Consider the following 20,223-nt stretch of genomic DNA (forward strand, 5'->3'; position numbering starts at 1 on the left):
TGGCTGAAGTTATTCGGAGCCAAAACAAACCCTCCAATCGGCCGAGTTTAACAATGGCCTAGCAAGTCCGCGGTGTATGCTGGGATTTATATACCGGCGTTTCATTGGCTAACCAATGTGTCAATCATCATTTGAATCGATCACTATTGGCTGAAGTTATTCGGAGCCTCGGATTGGCTAGATGCCCAAAACAAACCCTCCAATCGGCCGAGTTTAACAATGGCGTAGCAAGTCCGCGGTGTATGCTGGGATTTATATACCGGCGTTTCATTGGCTAACCAATGTGTCAATCATCATTTGAATCGATCACTATTGGCTGAAGTTATTCGGAGCCTCGGATTGGATAGATGGCCAAACCAAACCCTGCAATTGGCCGAAAAAGATGTGTCAATCATCAGTTAAATCGATCGCTATTGGCTGAAATTATTCAGAGCCTCCAATAGGCTAGATGACCAAAACAAATCTTGCAATTGGCCGAGTTTAGCAATGGCGTAGCAAGCTTAGCAAGCTTGCTAAAGTACACCATAGAGAAACATGTTTTATCAGTCTGTATTTGCAAATAATTTACTCTCCTGGATTTACTTCACTAACGGTTGTAAGAAGACCATGATTGCGTATCATTATTGAACGTGAGAACTTAGGTGAGTTATGCGGCTTTATGTTTTCCCGGTATCTTGTTTTAGAACGATCTTGATGTTGCTGTGATGAGTTGAGTGAATTAAACTCAATTCCAAGTGTTTATTGTCATATGCACAGTAAAGTTGCGAGTGAAAAAGAAAATAGAAACATAGAAATGTTTGGCATTTCTTGAATCCCAAGACTTTAACCTCCCGAATGATATTTGAAACGATGCATTTGAGTGACATCGTAAGGACACCGCATCCGCACGTGTCTACGACACGTATTTGCTTCTTTGCAAGCTTTGGGAATGTTAAGGGGGTAATCAGTTGGACTGAATCATCTGACTGTTTTGTCGACGTTCCCATTGTAGCGCCTTATAATCCGGTGCGCCTTATCTATGGAAGATATAGGACCAAAAACTATTTTTTGGGGGTGCGCCCTATAACCCGGTGCGTCCTATAGTGCGGAAAATACGGTAAATGAAATTCAATTGTCGTTATTGTCATGGATAACAACAATGTGAACATTGTTTGCAACAAGATTAGACATGGCACTCTAGGATAAACAGGTAATAAAGACTTAAAAGGAAAAAAACAGATAAAAGCATGAAAGATAAATATCCGTCCATCCACTTTCTGCACCGCTTATCCTCACTAGAACCACGGGGGTGCTGGAGCCCGTACGAGCTATCTCCGGGCAGTGAGCAGGGGACACTCTGAACTGGTTGCCATCCAGTTAGGCACACTGAGACAATTCACTTTCTCACTTAATCCTAGGGACAATCTGGACCGACCAATCAACCTGAGATGCACATTTTTGGAATGTGGGAGAAAACCAGAGTGCCCAGAGGAAACCCACGCAGGCACAGGGAGAACATGCAAACCCTGCACAATGAGGCCGCGGTAGCTGGAATTAAACGCTGGACTTCCGCACTGTGGGACTGCACCCTAACTACCAAGCCGCCGTGCTGCCTGTAAGGATTAATAGTGCAAGAAAGGACGAGGTAGTGCTTGGAAACTAACCAAGTTGTAATTATCAAAATCGAGCTTCAGTCCAAGGTCAATTAATTCCTGACGACTCTAGATATTATTGGCCAAGCAGAGAAAGTAAAAAAGATTAGAAACGGTGAGAAATAAAAAACTAGCTGGAGAGCCATTTGCTGTTGCAGTCATGTGTGCCGCCAACCTCATTAGTTAGTTTAATAAGTTTTTTAGGAACATTAGCCTGTATCAAATATTACAATAGGGGTTTCCCAAGTTGTTCCAGCAAATGGTTCTGGGCCCCCTCCCGTACATCAAAATTTCAGCCCCGTTCAAAAAATGCAGACTAAACAGATTTGTTTATTTGCAGTGACGTATTCTCAGTGAGTCACGCACCTCCACCCCCTTGAAGTAAAAAAAAAAAAAAACAGCATTTACCTTGGTGCACCCGATAGCTGAAGGTTTGTTCTACTCGGCATTAGCACATTAACGTTACACTGTTGATAAACAAAGTTGTGTCTTTACGATGTCACCAGTCATAAGTATGCCACATTTCATTAATAAGTTTAAACTCTTCTGATTCAAGATATGATGACAATTTCAAACTCATTACTGAAACATCACATTCTGAAACAAGATACCTAAAAACTATAAAGCTGGTATATATCACGCAAAAGTGCTGCTATATTCCACTTGTGAAACGTTTAATACAAACATGGTTATAATCACGTGAGTCCAGTGAATCCAACCGTGTAATATATTAACTCCAAAACACACGGTAATGCAGACAGACAAAAAAAAACTAAACTTCTGAAAGCAATCCTGCATTGTTTTACAATGGTTGTAATTAGTTTGTTTTGCTACATAATTCCCCTCTAAAAATAAACAGTCGTCAGAGGATTTTCTCAATGGCCTTTAGCCTCTGAGCTTTAGATTGACACCACTCTTTGCTTTAATTACTATCAGCCAGTAGTAACTGATTCAAATCATGATTGATACATTGGTTAGCCAATGAAATCCCTAACATAATTGGATGCATAGTTACGATGTGTATTCAAATCAGAGTCCAAAATATATGTATGTAATGCAACTCGGAATCCATTGTTACGCATGATTATCAAGTGCAAGTATGCACAATCAGTGATTGACTATTGGAAGAGAAGGAGAAAATTTATAACTCTTTCAAAATGTCTTGAAATGGCCGAAGAAAAATACACAGCTGCAGAAGTTATAGAGCTGTCAAATGGCCACTTTTGGTAACGCTCATGACATACCTTTAGAAAAATGTGTAAAATACAATGTTTGGTTTTTCAGATTGACCTGGGACCAGGTAAGGATTCATAATATTGTCCCAGCTGTTTTCCAGGTAAGATGCCCATGCTACACTTTTTTGCCGCCATGTTATTGAAGAAAAAAAAGAAAATCAGGCGAGAATAAAAACCTTCTTTTTCTGTCTGTTCCAACGTAAATTACTCAATGTTAGAAGAACTTGCAGTAATTATTTTAGTTGAGAACAAAACTTCAGAGTGTTAAAAGGGAAAAGTGTGAAGCACATTGTAAAGCACTTTGGGAGGTCTTCATTGACTTGAAAAGCGCGATATAAATGCAGACCATTTACATTTGCCTTTTAAAAGAGACCAAAACTGTCCACATTCTCCTAACGGTTCAAGAGTAGCATTCAATTTACTTTATGTATGTCTTAGATTGGGATTTTAGGCGAATTTTACAGGAACGGTAAGGGTTTAAAAACATTTTAATAGATCAAAAAAACATTGCCAAATTGTCCTTAGTGAGTGAAAAATTGTCTGTCTCTTTGGCGAGACTTGTGAAAATTAGGCAAGGAAAACTAATTGGGGGTAACTTAACTTCGGTTTCTCTAAAATAAACTGGTAGTTGCTCTGTGTGAGTATGTTTATACCTTGGTCCCATATGCTCCAGTTTAAAGATATGCACAGTTTCAGTGTTGCTGGAAGCGCAAAGGAAATGAGCGTCAGGGCTGAAGGACAAAGAGCTTATATTGACATACCTGAAGAAAAAACACAAAGCAGGCATGGTTAAAAAGGTGTTTTGTCATTTTTTTTAAAAGAGGTTCTTCACAGCTCGGCTCACTAAATAGAGCTGGTTCTTACAGCACCCAAATGACTCTTCAGATTTTTGTTGTTGCTTTCATCCATATATTACCAATTATTATGTAACATTATGCACAAAGTTATTAAAAAGGGAAAAAAAAACAAAAAAAAAAATTAAACAAAATTGAAAAAAGAAACAAAGAAAAAACTAAAGGAAAGAAAGAGAAAAAAGAGAAAAAGACAGGAAAGGGCAAAACAGGAAGAATAAAAGAGAATGGGGGAGAAAAAAATAAAAAGCAAAAAATAAATATAAAAACCTACAAAAAAGGAAGTAACAAATAAAAAAGGAAATAAAAAACATAAGAAAAAATAAGCAAGAACCTAGGAAAAAAAGAAAAAAACTAGGAAAAAAGGAACAAAACAAGATTTTTTTTTTAAAAAGGGGTAAAAAAAGAAGAGGGAAAAGCAGGAAAAAGGCACAATTTTTGGAGTCTTTTTGATCGCTCGCTATAATTTGCAAATTATTTGAATGTAAGAGTAAATCTTTTTTGCCAACATTGATATACTTACTATATTTCACTCTTTTTGTTCTTTCTTTCTCTTTCTTTTTTCTATTTGTCTTTTTTTGCTCTTTCATTCACTTTCTCTCTCTCTCTCACTTCCTTTCTCTTTCCAATGCTCACTCTTTCTCTGTATTTTTACTTTTCTCATTCTTTTGATCTTTCTTTTTCTCACGATCTCTTTATTTCTTTATCTTTCCATCTCTTTCAGTCTCCCTTTCCCTCTCTCTTTCTATTGTGCTCTTTCTCTCCATTTTGCTCTCTCTATTTCTCTGACTCTTTTTCCTTTTTGCCGTCTCTTACCTTCTGTCTTGCACTGTTTCATTTTTTCTGTAACTATTTTCATCTCTATATCTTTACTTCTCTTGTTCTTCTTCCCTTTCTCTTAAACCTACTAGTCTGGCCCCCGTTAGATTTTTTTTTTCGAGCATGGGCCCCCAGCGAAAATGACTTTGACACCCCTGATCTACATAATTCACATAGATCACCCATTTGGACTATAAAATCCGCAGAATTTTTCAAGAGGTGAGAGATTTTCATGCCTGACAAATATGGTAATTGCAATGTTGAAAGATGAATGAATCACAGTAATGGTTAAAAAACTGTCAATAAGGTAATTTTAGTAATTAGTGCCATATATAGTTGCATAATGCATACCTCTTCATGCCTCGCCGGAACTCAAATAGACGGATTCCCTCAGGAATGGAAAACACTCTGATTACAGTGCCCTATTAGACAATGAGGATTAATATAACCATCATTTTAGAAAGTATGATACATGTTCTTGCCACAATACAGTGATACTTTTACTTACGAATGTAATTCATTCTGGGAGTGGCTTTGTAACCTGAACATTTTTTGTAAGTTGTAATGTTACAAGCACTGTATATATGTAAAGTATATGTTTTTTTTTAAATAGAAAAGATTATAAGAAACACAAAACAAATAAATCCTAAAATTAAAATACCGCACATCATGTAAAAAAAAAATGAAGCAAATAAAATAATATTCATTTACCGTTTAACTTTAACTGGGGACATGAGGAGAATGCCAGGATTCACGCACAGGGAAGACAAGTGGCAAATGGCGGCACGTAAATATACGGTATTTTTGACTTTGTATACCGAAACACATTTGGAACTAGAGGCAATATTTTCCCCTTCAGGTACTTTGTAACTTGAAACTTTTGTATGTAGGGCCATTCGTAAGTACAGGTACCACTAATTTAGAATTAGAATCGTCTTTAAAGCGTGTAATAAAGAAACTTTGAAGGAAATAGTGATAAAACACCATTAGAATAAAAGCGCATACAAGGAGAAAACTGATCAGAGATGCAGCCAAGAGGCCCTAATCACTCTGGATGAACTGCAGAGGTCTAGAGCTGAGGTGGGAGAATCTGTCCGTAGGACGACAATCAGTCATATACTGCACAAATCTGGCCTTCATGGAAGTGGCAAGAAGGAAGCCATTTCTTAAATATATCCATAAAAAAGGTCGTTTAAAATTTGCCACAAGCCAGCTAGGAGACACACCAAACATGTGGAAGGTGCTCCGGTCAGATGAGACCTAAATCGAACTTTTTGGCAACAATGCAAGACATTATGTTCGGCGTAAAAGCAGCACAGCTCATCACCCTCAACACACCATCCCCACAGTCAAACATGGTGGTGGCAGCATCATGGCTTGGGCCTGCTTTTCTTCAGCAGGGACAGGGAAGATAGTTAAAATTGATGGGAAGACGGATGGAGACAAATACAGGACCATTCTGGAAGAAAACCTGATGGAGTCCGCAAAAGACACTGGAACGGAGATTTGTCTTTCAACAAGACAATGATCCAAAACATAAAGCATAAGCTACAATGGAATGGTTCACCAAAAACATATCAAAGTGTTGGAATGGCCAAGTCAAAGTCCAGACCTCAATCCAATTGGAAATCTGTGGAAAGAACTGAAAACTGCTGTTCACAAACGCTTTCCATCCAACGTCATTGAGCTCGCGCTGTTTTGCTAGGAGGAATGGGCAAAAATATGAGTTTCTAGATGTTTCCAAAAGAAACATACCCCAAGCGACTATATATATATATATATATATATATATATATATATATATATATATATATAAAATATATATATATACATACATACATGTATGTATATGTATACATATACTGGACTGTCTCAGAAAATTAGAATATTGTGATAAAGTTCTTTATTTTCTGTAATGCAATTAAAAAAACAAAAATGTCATACATTCTGGATTCATTACACATCAACTGAACTATTTCAAGCCTTTTATTATTTGAATATTGCTGATTTTGGCTTACAGCTGAAAAAAACTCAAAAATCCTATCTCAAAATATTAGAATACTTCCTCAGACCAAGTAAGAAAAATAATTTTATAACAGCAAAACTAAATCAAACATTTGAAAATGTCCATTGATGCACTCAGTACTTGGTTGGGAATCCTTTTGCACGGATTACTGCATCAATCCGGCGTGGCATGGAGGCAATCAGCCTGTGGCATTGCTGAGGTGTTATTGATGCCCAGGATGCTTCGATAGCGGCCTTCAGCTCATTTGCATTTGTAAGTCTGGTGTCTTTCATCTTCTTATTAACTATACCCCACAAATTCTCGATGGGGTTCAGGTCAGGGGAATTAGCAGGCCAATCAAGGACAGTGATGCCATGGTCAGTGCACCAGTTACTGGTGGTTTTGGCACTGTGGGCAGGTGCCAGATCACGCTGGAAAATGAAATACTCATCTCCATAGAGCTTCTCAGCAGATGGAAGCATGTAGTGCTCTAAAATCTCTTGGTACACAGTTGCATTTACTCTGGACTTGATGAAACACAGTGGACCAACACCAGCAGCTGACATGGCTCCCCAAACCATTGTGACTGTGGGAACTTCACACTGGATTTCAAGCAACTTGGATTTTGCTCTTCTCCAGCCTTTCTCCAGACTCTGGCGCCTTGACTTCCAAATGAAATGCAAAACTTGCTTTCGTCTGAAAAGAGGACTTTGGACCACTCTGCAACTGTCCAGTGCTTCTTCTCCATAGCCCAAGTCAGACGCTTCTTCCGTTGTCTTGAGTTCAGAAGTGGCTTGACCATGGGAATACGGCTATTGTAGCCCATTTCCCGGACACGTCTGTGAACTGTGGCTTTTGATACCTGGACTCCAGCTTCAGCCCACTGTCTTTGAAGCTCCCTCAAATTCTGGAAGCGGCTCTTCTTCACAATTTTGTTAAGGCTGCGGTCATCTCTCTTGGTTGTGCAACGTTTCCGGCCACATTTTTCCCTTCCAACAGACTTTTTGTGGATATGCTTTGAAACTGCACTCTGTGAACAGCCTGCTCTTTGAGAAATTTCTTTTTGTGTCTTACCCTCCTGATGGAGGGTATCAATGATGGTCCTCTGGACAGCAGTCAGATCAGCAGTGATTTAGTTTACTGAACCAAGCTGAGTGATTTTAAGGCTCAGGAAACCCTCGCAAGGTGTTTCGAGTTAATTAGATGATTCAGGTGAGTAGTTGAATAGCCTACTTGTATACTTTTTCATGATATTCTAATATTTTGAGATAGGATTTTTGAGTTTTCTAAAGCTGTAAGCCAAATTCAGCAATATTAAAATAATAAAAGGCTTGAAATAGTTCAGTTGATGTGTAATGAATCCAGAATGTATGACATTTTTGTTTTTTTAATTGCATTACAGAAAATAAAGAACTTTATCACAATATTCTAATTTTCTGAGACAGTCCAGTATATCGTGTGTATATATTTTTACAAATTTTGTGTTTTTTTTTTTAAATCCTCACACAAACAAAACAGGCAAAAGCCAGCATCATTCAGGGTGATGCAGGAAATCAGAGAACTTAAGAAAAAGAGATCATGAATACATGGACAAAATACTGCTCCAAACTTTTCAACCACCCAAGGTCCATAAGAGTTCCAGGCCAAGGAAAAGTAATGACTTCCCTATCTTCAGAGAAGAGGTAGAGGCAGCATTTAACTCACTGAAGAGCGGAAAGTCTCCAGGAATCGACAACGTCCCATCAGAGCTCATGCGAAATGGTGGTGAGCAAACTATTGATTTTGACATTTGCAGGAAAGATGTGGCGAACAGGACAGTGGCCATCTGCAATTACAGAATCACTAGTAATTATGTAAATGCAAACAGTGTGGTACTTATCAATGGTACCATTGGATCGTATTTTCGAACCACAGTCGGTGTAAGACAAGGCTGCATTCTCTCTCCAACTTTATTCAACATCTTCCTGGAGAGGATCATGTCCAAAGCTCTGGAGCAACATCAGCGTACAGTCACTATTGGGGGAAACGACATCACTAACCTCCATTTTGCTTATGATATTGCCGGATTGGGAGGAGACGAACAGGAACTTAGAGATCCGGTCAATTGCCTGGACAAAGCATGAACCCAGTTTGGCATGGAAATCAGCATGGAAAAAAAAGTAATAACCAACAATCCCCAAGGTATCACCAAAAACATCCCCATCAACCACTGAGAGCTAGAACCTGTCACCAAATTTAATTATCTTTGAGCTGTCATATCAGAAGAGGGGTCAGAACCAGAAATCATGGCCAGGATAGCTGAAACCATAGCCGCACTTGCCAGACTTAAACCCATCTGGAGGGACAAGAACATAGCAGTGAAGATCAGACTCATGCAAGCGCTGGTTATTCCATCTTCCTCTACGCTTGCGAGACATGGACTCTCACAGCAAAATTGGAAATGAAAATCCAGGCCTTGAATACAGGAAACTTCAAGACACCAGCTACTTATACATGTGTCAAACAAAACTGTACGCAATACCATCAGAGGGCACATAGGACCCTGGGAAGAACCGCCATCTGCCAGACTAAAGTAGTACTACAACTCTCAGCGTCACAAAGGAATTGTGTGCACTCTTATTTGCATTGATTTAACATACTTAGTGGCTCATAACTCACGTGACACAACGAATCCATGATCCAATTAGTTGTCAACACTTTAAATAAATGACTTTGATTTGTATTATCAATTAGTTGTTGCAGCCCTAAATATACAATTGAAAAGCATTTTCTCTGAGCATGTTGGATCTCATTACTGAATTAAATCACAATCAAATAATATTAATCCGGCACAACCTTGATTTGGCCTGTAAATATGATGCACGTGTGGTTCTGGATTACCCGTTCGGATGCACTGGCAAGTTTGGTGGCCGAGGCATTGAAGCAAAGAGCTGCCAGAGGACTGTCGTGTGCCCTGATCATCGTCACTGTGCTCTGAAACCATTTTACATAAAAATATAAATTATAAATCCATTAGGCTTCATTTGGACTGCAGGCAAATGTTACTCCGTTTGAATGTATTTTTAGGGCTGTCTGTCCACACATTTAAAAACAAATCTGGCCCTTCTCCGATAGGGTCACATTATTTATGTCTGTGTGCCGGAGTGGCTTCATCCATCAGAGTCACATGACTTAAAGCAGGGGTGTGAAACTTATAAAAGTGAATTTATATATATATATATATATATATATATATATATATATATACATACATATACACGTACATATATATATATATATATACACATACATATATATATATACACGTACATATATATATATACACATACATTATATATATATATATATATATATATATATATATATATATATATTATATATATACATATATATATATTATATATATACACATATACATACATACATATACATACATATACATACATATAGAATAGAATAGAATTTACTTTTATTGTCATTCTTTGTAACAATGCACACAGAACGAAATGTCGATACACCTGACCCGTACAGTTAAACTGTAGTGAGCCGATGCAGCCGCAGCCAAACAGGGCAGAGCCATTTTAGTCATTAGGTGACCAAACCCCCCAATTCCAACCCTTAATGCTGAGCGCCAAGCAGGGAGGCATTGACTCGGCCGAGGCTTGAACCAGCGACCTCCCAGTCTCAGAGGGCGCCCTACCATCTAGACTACCGAGCTGGTCCATATATATATATATATATATATATATACAATTGGAACTGTATGTATCAATATATTAAATAGAGTCATATGTACTCATGAAACGAACCATATACTGGACTGTCTCAGAAAATTAGAATATTGTGATAAAGTTCTTTATTTTCTGTAATGCAATTAAAAAAACAAAAATGTCATACATTCTGGATTCATTACACATCAACTGAACTATTTCAAGCCTTTTATTATTTGAATATTGCTGAATTTGGCTTACAGCTTAAGAAAACACAAAAATCCTATCTCAAAATATTAGAATATCATGAAAAAGTATACAAGTAGGCTATTCAACTAATCACCTGAATCATCTAATTAACTCGAAACACCTTGCAAGGGTTTCCTGAGCCTTAAAAACACTCAGCTTGGTTCAGTAAACTAAATCACAAGTATGGGGAAGACTGCTGATCTGTCTGCTGTCCAGAGGACCATCATTGATACCCTCCATCAGGAGGGTAAGACACAAAAATAAATTTCTCAAAGAGCAGGCTGTTCACAGAGTGCAGTTTCAAAGCATATCCACAAAAAGTCTGTTGGAAGGGAAAAATGTGGCCGGAAACGTTGCACAACCAAGAGAGATGACCGCAGCCTTAACAAAATTGTGAAGAAGAGCCGCTTCCAGAATTTGAGGGAGCTTCAAAGACAGTGGGCTGAAGCTGGAGTTCAGGTATCAAAAGCCACAGTTCACAGACGTGTCCGGGAAATGGGCTACAATAGCCGTATTCCCATGGTCAAGCCACTTCTGAGCTCAAGACAACGGAAGAAGCGTCTGACTTGGGCTATGGAGAAGAAGCACTGGACAGTTGCAGAGTGGTCCAAAGTCCTCTTTTCAGACGAAAGCAAGTTTTGCATTTCATTTGGAAGTCAAGGCGCCAGAGTCTGGAGAAAGGCTGGAGAGGAGCAAAATCCAAGTTGCTTGAAATGCAGTGTGAAGTTCCCACAGTCAGCAATGGTTTGGGGAGCCATGTCAGCTGCTGGTGTTGGTCCACTGTGTTTCATCAAGTCCAGAGTAAATGCAACTGTGTACCAAGAGATTTTAGAGCACTACATGCTTCTATCTGCTGAAAAGCTCTATGGAGATGAGGATTTCATTTTCCAGCATGATCTGGCACCTGCCCACAGTGCCAAAACCACCAGTAACTGGTGCACTGACCATGGCATCACTGTCCTTGATTGGCCTGCTAATTCCCCTGACCTGAACCCCATTGAGAATTTGTGGGGTATAGTTAAGAAGAAGATGAAAGACACCAGACCTACAAATGCAAACGAGCTAAAGGCCGCTATCGAAGCATCCTGGGCATCAATAACACCTCAGCAATGCCACAGGCTGATTGCCTCCATGCCACGCCGGATTGATGCAGTAATCCGTGCAAAAGGATTCCCAACCAAGTACTGAGTGCATCAATGGACATTTTCAAATGTTTGATTTAGTTTTGCTGTTATAAAATAATTTTTTTACTTGGTCTGAGGAAGTATTCTAATATTTTGAGATAGGATTTTTGAGTTTTTTTCAGCTGTAAGCCAAAATCAGCAATATTCAAATAATAAAAGGCTTGAAATAGTTCAGTTGATGTGTAATGAATCCAGAATGTGTGACATTTTTTTTTTAATTGCATTACAGAAAATAAAGGACTTTATTACAATATTCTAATTTTCTGAGACAGTCCAGTATACATATACTATACTATTACATACACATCTAATCAGTGCAACTTCTGCAGTCACTCGAACAGTGACTGTAGCCTTCAACCAGGAGAAGATGTCGTCAGGTGGTGTCCAACAGTCACTGGGCGTTTCGACCCTTAACCACAACGCCCTCGAGTTGGCGGGCCGGCAGTGATGGCCAGTCACTGCCCATCTTCCCCTGGTCCCCAGCTAAACTCCTCTTTTCTACTCCAAAGCCAACAAGAGGCTCTCTCCGCGGCTTCCCCCACCCTTTTGGCAGCTGCCTTCTTCTCCCTTCCACTTATTCCCAGATATGTTAATGTGTCCCATACAGACTGTGCTGGGAAGCCCCTGCACCCGACCTCCACTAGAAATAGCCAGGTCTGCCATCCTTTGTCCCTGCACTGTTGGACCAGCTCTTGATATTTGGTGTTTTTCCTTTCATGGGTTTCGCTGCATCCTTCTTACCATGGTACAGTTAGCTAAATCAGGATGATTTTCTTAGCCTCTTCTGACCAAATCACAATGTCTGGCCTCAAGGAAGTTTGGACTACCTGGGGAAAGTGTAATTTCCTTCCCAGGTCTACCCTCATCTCCCACGCTGGTGCTGTTTGCAGGAGGCTCTTTTTGTTCTTCTTGGAGGATGCTGGTTTCTCCTCTTTCCTGACGAACTGGATGGAATGTGTTGGACCGGGTTGAGGTTGGTGCTTCTTCCGCCTTTCCTGCTCAAAGATGTAAGCCAGTGCACCGAGGACCTTGTCATGGCGCCAGCGGTATCTGCCCTGGCTAAGAGCAATCTGGCATCCTGCCAGAATATGCGCCAGTGTCCCTCTCCTACCACATAGCCTGCACGTTGGGTCCTCCGTCAACCCCCACCTGTACAGGTTGGTTGGTGTTGGAAAAGTATCGTACAACCTCCAGAGTTCTGGCCAGGTGATCCTTCGCTTTGGTAGGTCCCACTTTGTCTAGGCTCCTTTGACTCCAAGCTCCACCGCCCTGGACCACCTGCCTTCCTCCTCCAGTTGACGGACCTTGGCCTGCACCATGTCTCTCCTCTGCCTTGGATCAGATTTTGACCATTGCTGGAAATGAGTAGACATAATCCCTGACGCCCTACGCATGCATTTCCGATGAGATCTTTCAACCTCAGCCTGCCTTCTGCCTGATGTACTTGGTTGTCTGCTGCCCATTTACGCCCCCTGATCTTGTAATCACGCCCGCGCCCCTAACCATCTCGTCGCTAGAATCTTTGAGCGTCATGACCGCCCTACACTTGAACTCTTCCACTACCGAAGACAGGGGAAACTGCAGCTGCCCCGACCTGATGTAAAGCCCTAATGATGTGAAGCTTGGTGGAACACCAAGCCACCTGCGGAGATGTTTATTTGCCCTCCTCTCTATTCCTTGGACCGCCGTCATAGAGATTTCATAGATCGTTAGCAGCCACAGCAGTCTTGGTAGCAGACCGTACTGGAACAACCAAGTCTTGAACTTGCCTGGTATTCCTGATCGCTCAATCCTTTGCAGCCACTCATTAGCCTGCTCCACTGTCCTGAGAACGCTGCCCCTCTCGCCCAGAGATGAATCGTACCACTTTCCGAGGCATTTTATTGGGTTATCTTTGATTGATGGTATGTTTTCTCCTTGGATTCGAAGTTGAAACCTGCTTATGACCTTCCCGCTCCTGATCACCATGCTTCTTGACTTTCTAGACTTGTATCTCATCCGAGCCCAGGTTGCTACCTCGTCAAGTGCCTTCAGGATCCATGTTGCTTGCACATGGGTCACTATTGTAATAGTGAGGTCGTCCATAAAGCATCTTAACGGAGGTTGGCATATGCCAGACCTCGTCATTGGCCCTCTGATCTCCTTTACCGCGGCAGTGATGAGTAGATTCATGCCCATAACAAACAGGATGGGGGAGATGGTGCACCCCGTGACGATCCCCTTCTCCAAGTTTTGCCACTGGGTGGTAAACTGGGTGGTTTGGAACCGAAACTTGAATCTACTGAAGTAGGAAGTGATCATTCCACTTATGTGCTGTGGGATATGGTAATGCTCCATCGCAGTGTTGATGAGATCATGGGGAATTGACCCATATGCATTGGCCAAGTCTAGCCAGACGACTGTTAAGTCACCTTTACTTTCCTTGGCCTCGCGGATCAACTGGCTGATGATGTTTGTGTGCTCCAGACATCCAGAGAACCCTGGGATGCCACCTTTCTGGATTGATGTGTCGATATATTTGTTCTTGACCAAGTACGTTGTCAGCCTCTGTGCCAGGACTGAGAAAAATATCTTACATCAACACTTAGTAGAGAAATGGTTCGGAATTGGCTTATGTCAGATGAGTCCTTTTCCTTGGGCACAAAGCACCCATCCGCTCTCTTCCAGGATGTTGGGATTATGCCCTTTATCCAAATTCTCCGCAGTAGCTTCCACAGCCTCCGTAGAAGTAATGGATATCTCTTGTACACTTTGTAAGGTATACCGCTGGGTCCTGGGGCAGATGGTGACCGGGCTTTTTTCACAACGTCCTGGAACTCTCTCCATGATGGCTCCTTAGTGTTGAGCTTCTCTTCCAGGGTTTTGTTGCTTCCAATCCTTGGGTGGATGTCCAAGGCTTGGCTTCGAAAGGTGTCGCTGTGACTTTCTTCAAGGAAACTTTCTACCGTTTCTTTAGGGCTGGTCAGTCTCCCAGATCTTGCTTCCCCCAACAAGGTTTGGGTGAACTTGTACGGGTTCTTAGTGAACTGAGCAAGTTTGACCTCCTTTTCCTTTCTCAGTCTCCGAGACCTCTCTGCCCTTCTAAGTCTGCACAATTGTCCTCGAAGTCCAGTGGTCAAGTCTTTTATGCCCTCCTTCTCTCTGGTACTGGCATGTTTGTACTGCGAGTTGAGAGCCTTGATTTCCCTTCTCAACTTCTTGATCTGTTTTTCCCTTCTGTTGGACTGTTTTGCAGGTGCTATATTGCTGCCTTTCTTCTCCTCTGTACCAAAACGCTCCTTGGCCATGGAGTAAGCACAAGCAACCATGCTGTTGATTTTCCTTTCTGCTGATCCTGCCAAAGTGGCCACTAGGACTCTATCAAGGTCCTGGTCAAGTTGGTTCCATGCAAGGTTGTTATTTGCTGGAGGCCACTTCACTCTCTCTTTAGGGGGTTGGGCGCCTGGGGTAGTGTGAGGGGGGACCCTATGGTCGAGTATCGCAGATGCCGAGAGGTCTCCTGTACTGTGGGGTGCTTCCTGACTGGAATCCTCCTGCGTCTCACTGAGTGTCTCCACTATGCGCTGATTTACCCCATTCCCACAGATGGTCTTGGATTGGTGTATCTTAAGTCCCTTTGCGTTTTTACAGATTTTCCCGCAGTGGCACTTTGCCTCAAACACGTCCCCAGTCAGTGTGGTTTGTACATATACATATATATATATATATATATATATATATATATACATATATATACACATACCTATATATACATATATATATACATACATATACCTACATACATATACCTATATATATATATATATATATATATATATATATACATACATACATATATAGTTGTTGTTGTTTTGTTTGCACTTTGAAGGGCCTTTTCTCCAATAAAAAATTATGCTAAAATTATTTTATTACGCCCTTTTTTACACTTGTGTCTGACGTGTTGCAAAAAAATATGCCATGTTAGACATTTCGTTACCTTTGCCAGTGCATTGACCCTACTGAACAACTGGGTTTTCAAACAAGTGTTAATAAATAAAACATTTCCAAATCTATGTCTAAGACCACAACTCGACAAAAATGAATATCAGTTTGCATCCAAGGAGCTGATCTGAAATTAAATGAAATGATCTGCATTTATATAGCGCTTTTCAAGTCAATGACTTCACAAAGCGCTTTAGAGTGTGCTTCACATTTCCCAATAGTGGCCTTGTATTGCAGCCATGTAAGACGCTAACCTGCTTATTAGGGGTTCAGTGTCTTACCCAAGGACACTTCGACATGTAACACGGACAAGCCGGGATTCGAACTGGGATCCCTTGATCTCTACCTCCTGAGCTACTGCTGATCCCACACTGCATTATGACCACAGCACAATGTGAATACGTATTTGGGCTCAAAACAATGAGATCCCGAAAGTAGTGACAGCCCTTGTGGTCATGCCCATTTGAATTGTACCTAGACCTTGACCAACTGGGTTAATGGGTTTGGAGCACGGAACTGACACATCTTTCAAAACTGAATATGAAACTACCTCCTGGACAGTGTTGAGAATGAATAATGCCGTTACGTAACAGCAATACACGATAACAGGGTAATCTAACTCAATTACGATATCTTCAAGTAAACTCCGGTTAAAAACTTTACCGCTGTGTTTCGTATTTGTTGGGATTGTATAATTATATTTATCCTACAGTTGATATTTAATATGTTATATGTGTTCTCAGCCATTTTGAAGAGTTCTCAGCCTGTAAGCTGCTCTTCAAGGCCATGAGTTGTTTTTGATGTACAGCCTGTCTTTTGTCTCACATACCAATGGATACATCCTGACCTGCGCATGCCCATAACTCAAGTTGTTTTTCTCCAAGAACCTGAATATTAGAAGGGAGAGTTCGGAGACGTCTTCAGAGCCCAGCTAGCGAGCGAGGAGGAGATTTGTAACAGCTCGATCTCCGGGGCTCTCATAATGATGATTAATAAAGTAACTAATTCTAAATAACCGATTCTCTATGTCTTCTTTTATTTCAGAGCGTTTTATTAAAAATGTTGGGGACTTGAACCCAACAGTATTTGCGCAGAAAATTTCAAATTCTTGGACAAACAACAATTTCTTTATAAAGTAAAGTAAATACCTACGTTCCATGGTAACTGACTACTTTCACTATGGAGTAATTTAGTTCCTAACTCAGTTACATTTTGGAAGAAGTTGTGAGTATCTACAACGTCTTACTTTTTAAAAGTGGCGTTTCCAACACTGCTCCTGGACGTGGTTTCAATTTGTCTTGCACAAACGGATGTTATGTGTTTTGTGATGGTAACATCAGATTACATCATAATACAGAGTTAATATACAGACACGTACATATATGATTAGGTCCTTGATTGGGTTTAATAATTTCTGCAGTTTAGCATTGCGTGTGTGCATGAACAGTTGCTATACCTTGATTGAAAACATAAAAAAAAGTTTTCAATAAAGCATTGAAAACAAATCTGCAACATGAATGGTGAAAGGATTACAACCTAGCCAAGACATTATCACAATAACCACAACTTGGCTAGACATACACTATGTCCTTTAGCCCACAGAGTCTAAAAGTATTTGTCATTGTATGTGTTATGACAAGACCTGACAAGTAGTGTATTAGTTTTCTCCATTCAAATTGTTTTTCTCACCATATTTCCGGCATCAAAAACTATTATTTCTCCCATAATAGTGCTGCCAGAGTATGCCAGGTAGGAGTTGGAGTTATTAGTTGATAGAGCACAGAGGCCTGTAAAGAGTTGAGTTTAGTGCAAGTTGGAGCAAATCATGATACATTGAAAGAAAGCTAAAATAGAGATTTTCTGTCTTTGCATCATATTGAGGTATATATCAACCTTGTCAAAACAGATACTTCACCCAGAAACTCAATAAATTAGTAGCTACAATTGATAATTTAGGGAACTTCATCTTGAAATTGAAAACAACGGTCTGTATGTCTAACAAAAAAGGGGTTGAATACAATAATCATTCAGTACAGTATGGTTTTATGGCCCTTTTTTTAAAGGTACAATCTCGAAGGTGTGCCAATTAATAGGATCGACAGTTGATAACTTGATATACAAGTGCAATTAAAAGCAAGAATAATATATTCGAAAATAGTAGGAAGCACAATATCCTTTTAAGAATGCTGGGTAACTTAAAAATACAGTACTGAGAACCTTCTCTACCCAGGAAGTCACTGTCATTTAAACAACAAGATAAAATGACTTTTTTTTTCAATTAAAAAAAAATCCTCCAAGAGTTAAGTAATGGCAGATGATAAGATAAGGTCTCACTATTATGTAATTAGGATGTTCAATACTATATTTTTCAGATCAATACAATAACTAAATATACTACATAACTAAAACATTAGTACATATTATTCCCTACCCCCTGCAAACCATTTGTCAATGAGATTTACCTGAAGGATTAGGTGGAATGTTGAGCAGAGTCTTGATCAGCTTCATGTCTTTGATGTTGTGGATATAAATGGATTCCTTAAGGCACACAACAAGTCTCTGTCAGAGGAAGAGGAAAAAAAGTGTGGTTTGGTTTTAGAACGAGTGATTTCCAACGAATTATGGCCATTTGTTTAAAGCAACCCCTATGTTCACACTGCAATATAAAAATTATGCAGAAAAATATCCCCTTAGTCAGAAAACATACTTTTCAAGATTAGTGGAGAGTTGAGTACTTTGACCGTGACATGATGTTTGGCATTAAATATTTTTGACAAGATAACGTGAACCATACAGTCTTTTCCAATGTCAAAATATTCATCAAAATGTAGAAGAAAAAAGGGAGAAGGGAGGAAAAAACAGGAGAAAAATAAGAAAACGGAAAAATCTAGAGAAAGAAGTAAAAAGCTCCAGAAATATGAAATAGAGGACAAAGGAAGAAAAAAAATAAGAGATAAATTAGGAAAAAATAAACAAAAGGAGAATAAAAAAATTGAGTAGAAAAAGGCAGGAGAAAAGAAGAATAAGTCCAGAAAAAAAAGAGAGGAAAAAGAGGGTCCTTTTTGGGTCTTCTTAGATCAGTCTTGTGTTACATTTGAAGAATTTGCAAATATATCAAGTCAATTTTGTTGCCAACATTGTACTTTAATTAGAAAGTGGAATTAAATACAGTTCTGTATTGTGGAACCAATTAAATAAATCCAAAATCCCAAAAAGTTGGTATTATGGAAAGTAAGATGGAAGTCTCATGTAAAGATTGTTGTAAAAACAACTGACGTTTGTGGGCTGTACACCCTTTCCAATAGTACTGTAAATTCCGGACTATAGAGCGCACCTAACTATAAGCCACACCCACCACTTTTTGGGTGATTTGGCACTTTTGTACTTATACAAGCCGCACCCATGTATAAGCCGCTGGCGCCCGCAGTAAAACTTGCAACAAAGTTGCAAGTTTACCCCGGGCCAAACTGAAAGTTCCACATTTGTATCTTCAGGGTTTTTAAGGGTTATTGTTCTATCTTCGTTATTCATTATCCATTATCAGTCAGTTCATAATACGCTACAAAGCCTAGGAGCCGGGACACTTACTCTCAGCCAAAAGGCCAAGCTAAGGTCCTAGCCCTAAAGCCTTGCTGCAATCATTGCGAATGCACTGTTCCCGGAGGTACTGCAATACCGGGCCGATGCGTGGAGTGGACAGAGCAAGCTCTTATTCCATTTCCGGATTGCAAAAATCAAAGATCATGGCTACAACACTTGATTTTAGCCAGACAATCAATCGGCATCTTCATAGATAGTATAAAAATTCAAAATCACAGTTGACATTACAAACAGCAAATGATACCCGTAATTAAGGTACGATGCAGACTTCTAAAGTCGGGGTCCAGTTGAAAGTAATCCAAGGAAACAAAATGTATATTTTCAAAGTTAAGGGTGGGAAAAATATATATCCACTATTGTTCGCTGCGACAACAGACAGATCTACCGGTAACTCAGCTTTACCACATTTCCTATCAGGCCGCGTTTTCTCCACCCCTTATTTTTGATTCTTCCGTAGAACACATAACAGAATAAATCTCTAAAATACATTACAAAAATATGCAGTTGCAAATACATATTATACATGGTTACACATATTTACGAAGAAAGACGGTACACCGAGAGAGTTTTCAAAGCTTTAATAATCATAATATAACTTTCATCCCAAACCGTGCCTTTGAAAGGTACCAACACGCTAGTAGGATCACGCTCGCTATGTGTCAAACATACCTGTTAAAAAAAGGCACCCCGTAAATGTGAAATTCACGGTAAGTCGTCTTGAACTTCCTTCTTACAACTATCGCCATTACGGGCATCTTCCTCAGTATCGGATCATATCTTGACTTTCAGAAAATATATGCTAAAACTTAGAGATTTTCTTACCTTTTAAATTCCTGCGCCACTGGTAGCCGTTAGAAAAATTCCATAAATTAGCCGCTTCACTGAATAAGCCGCAGGGCTGAACCGTTGGGAAAAAAGTAGCGACTTATAGTCCGGAATTTACGGTACATTTCATTCA

General features: G+C 39.9%; 1 protein-coding gene and 1 pseudogene across 21 annotated transcripts in view; both read right to left on the reverse strand.

Annotated features, from left to right (window-relative positions):
* Positions 1-20,223, reverse strand: part of wipi1 (WD repeat domain, phosphoinositide interacting 1) — a 111,908-nt gene that overhangs the window by 46,361 nt on the left and 45,324 nt on the right. For 17 of the 21 annotated variants that reach the window (XR_015849776.1, XR_015849676.1, XR_015849775.1 and 14 more), the window contains 5 exons: positions 18,128-18,224; positions 17,355-17,452; positions 9,422-9,514; positions 4,888-4,958; positions 3,520-3,627 (listed from right to left, as the gene is read on the reverse strand). Coding sequence is in view for 8 of the 21 variants with exons in the window: in XM_088328751.1 (XP_088184877.1) it covers positions 3,520-3,627; positions 4,888-4,958; positions 9,422-9,514; positions 17,355-17,452; positions 18,128-18,224 (467 nt within the window). In the remaining 13 variants the exon portion in view is untranslated. The remainder of the gene's footprint in view (positions 1-3,519; positions 3,628-4,887; positions 4,959-9,421; positions 9,515-17,354; positions 17,453-18,127; positions 18,225-20,223) is intronic. The other 4 variants (XR_015849787.1, XR_015849742.1, XR_015849697.1 and 1 more) reach the window with 1 other exon arrangement.
* LOC148373180 (U2 spliceosomal RNA) lies at positions 19,308-19,444 on the reverse strand (annotated as a pseudogene).

Source organism: Urocampus carinirostris, chromosome 1 (genome assembly GCF_059441175.1).
Source record: "Urocampus carinirostris isolate Australia breed hairy pipefish chromosome 1, RoL_Ucar_1.0, whole genome shotgun sequence".
NCBI lineage: Eukaryota > Metazoa > Chordata > Actinopteri > Syngnathiformes > Syngnathidae > Urocampus > Urocampus carinirostris.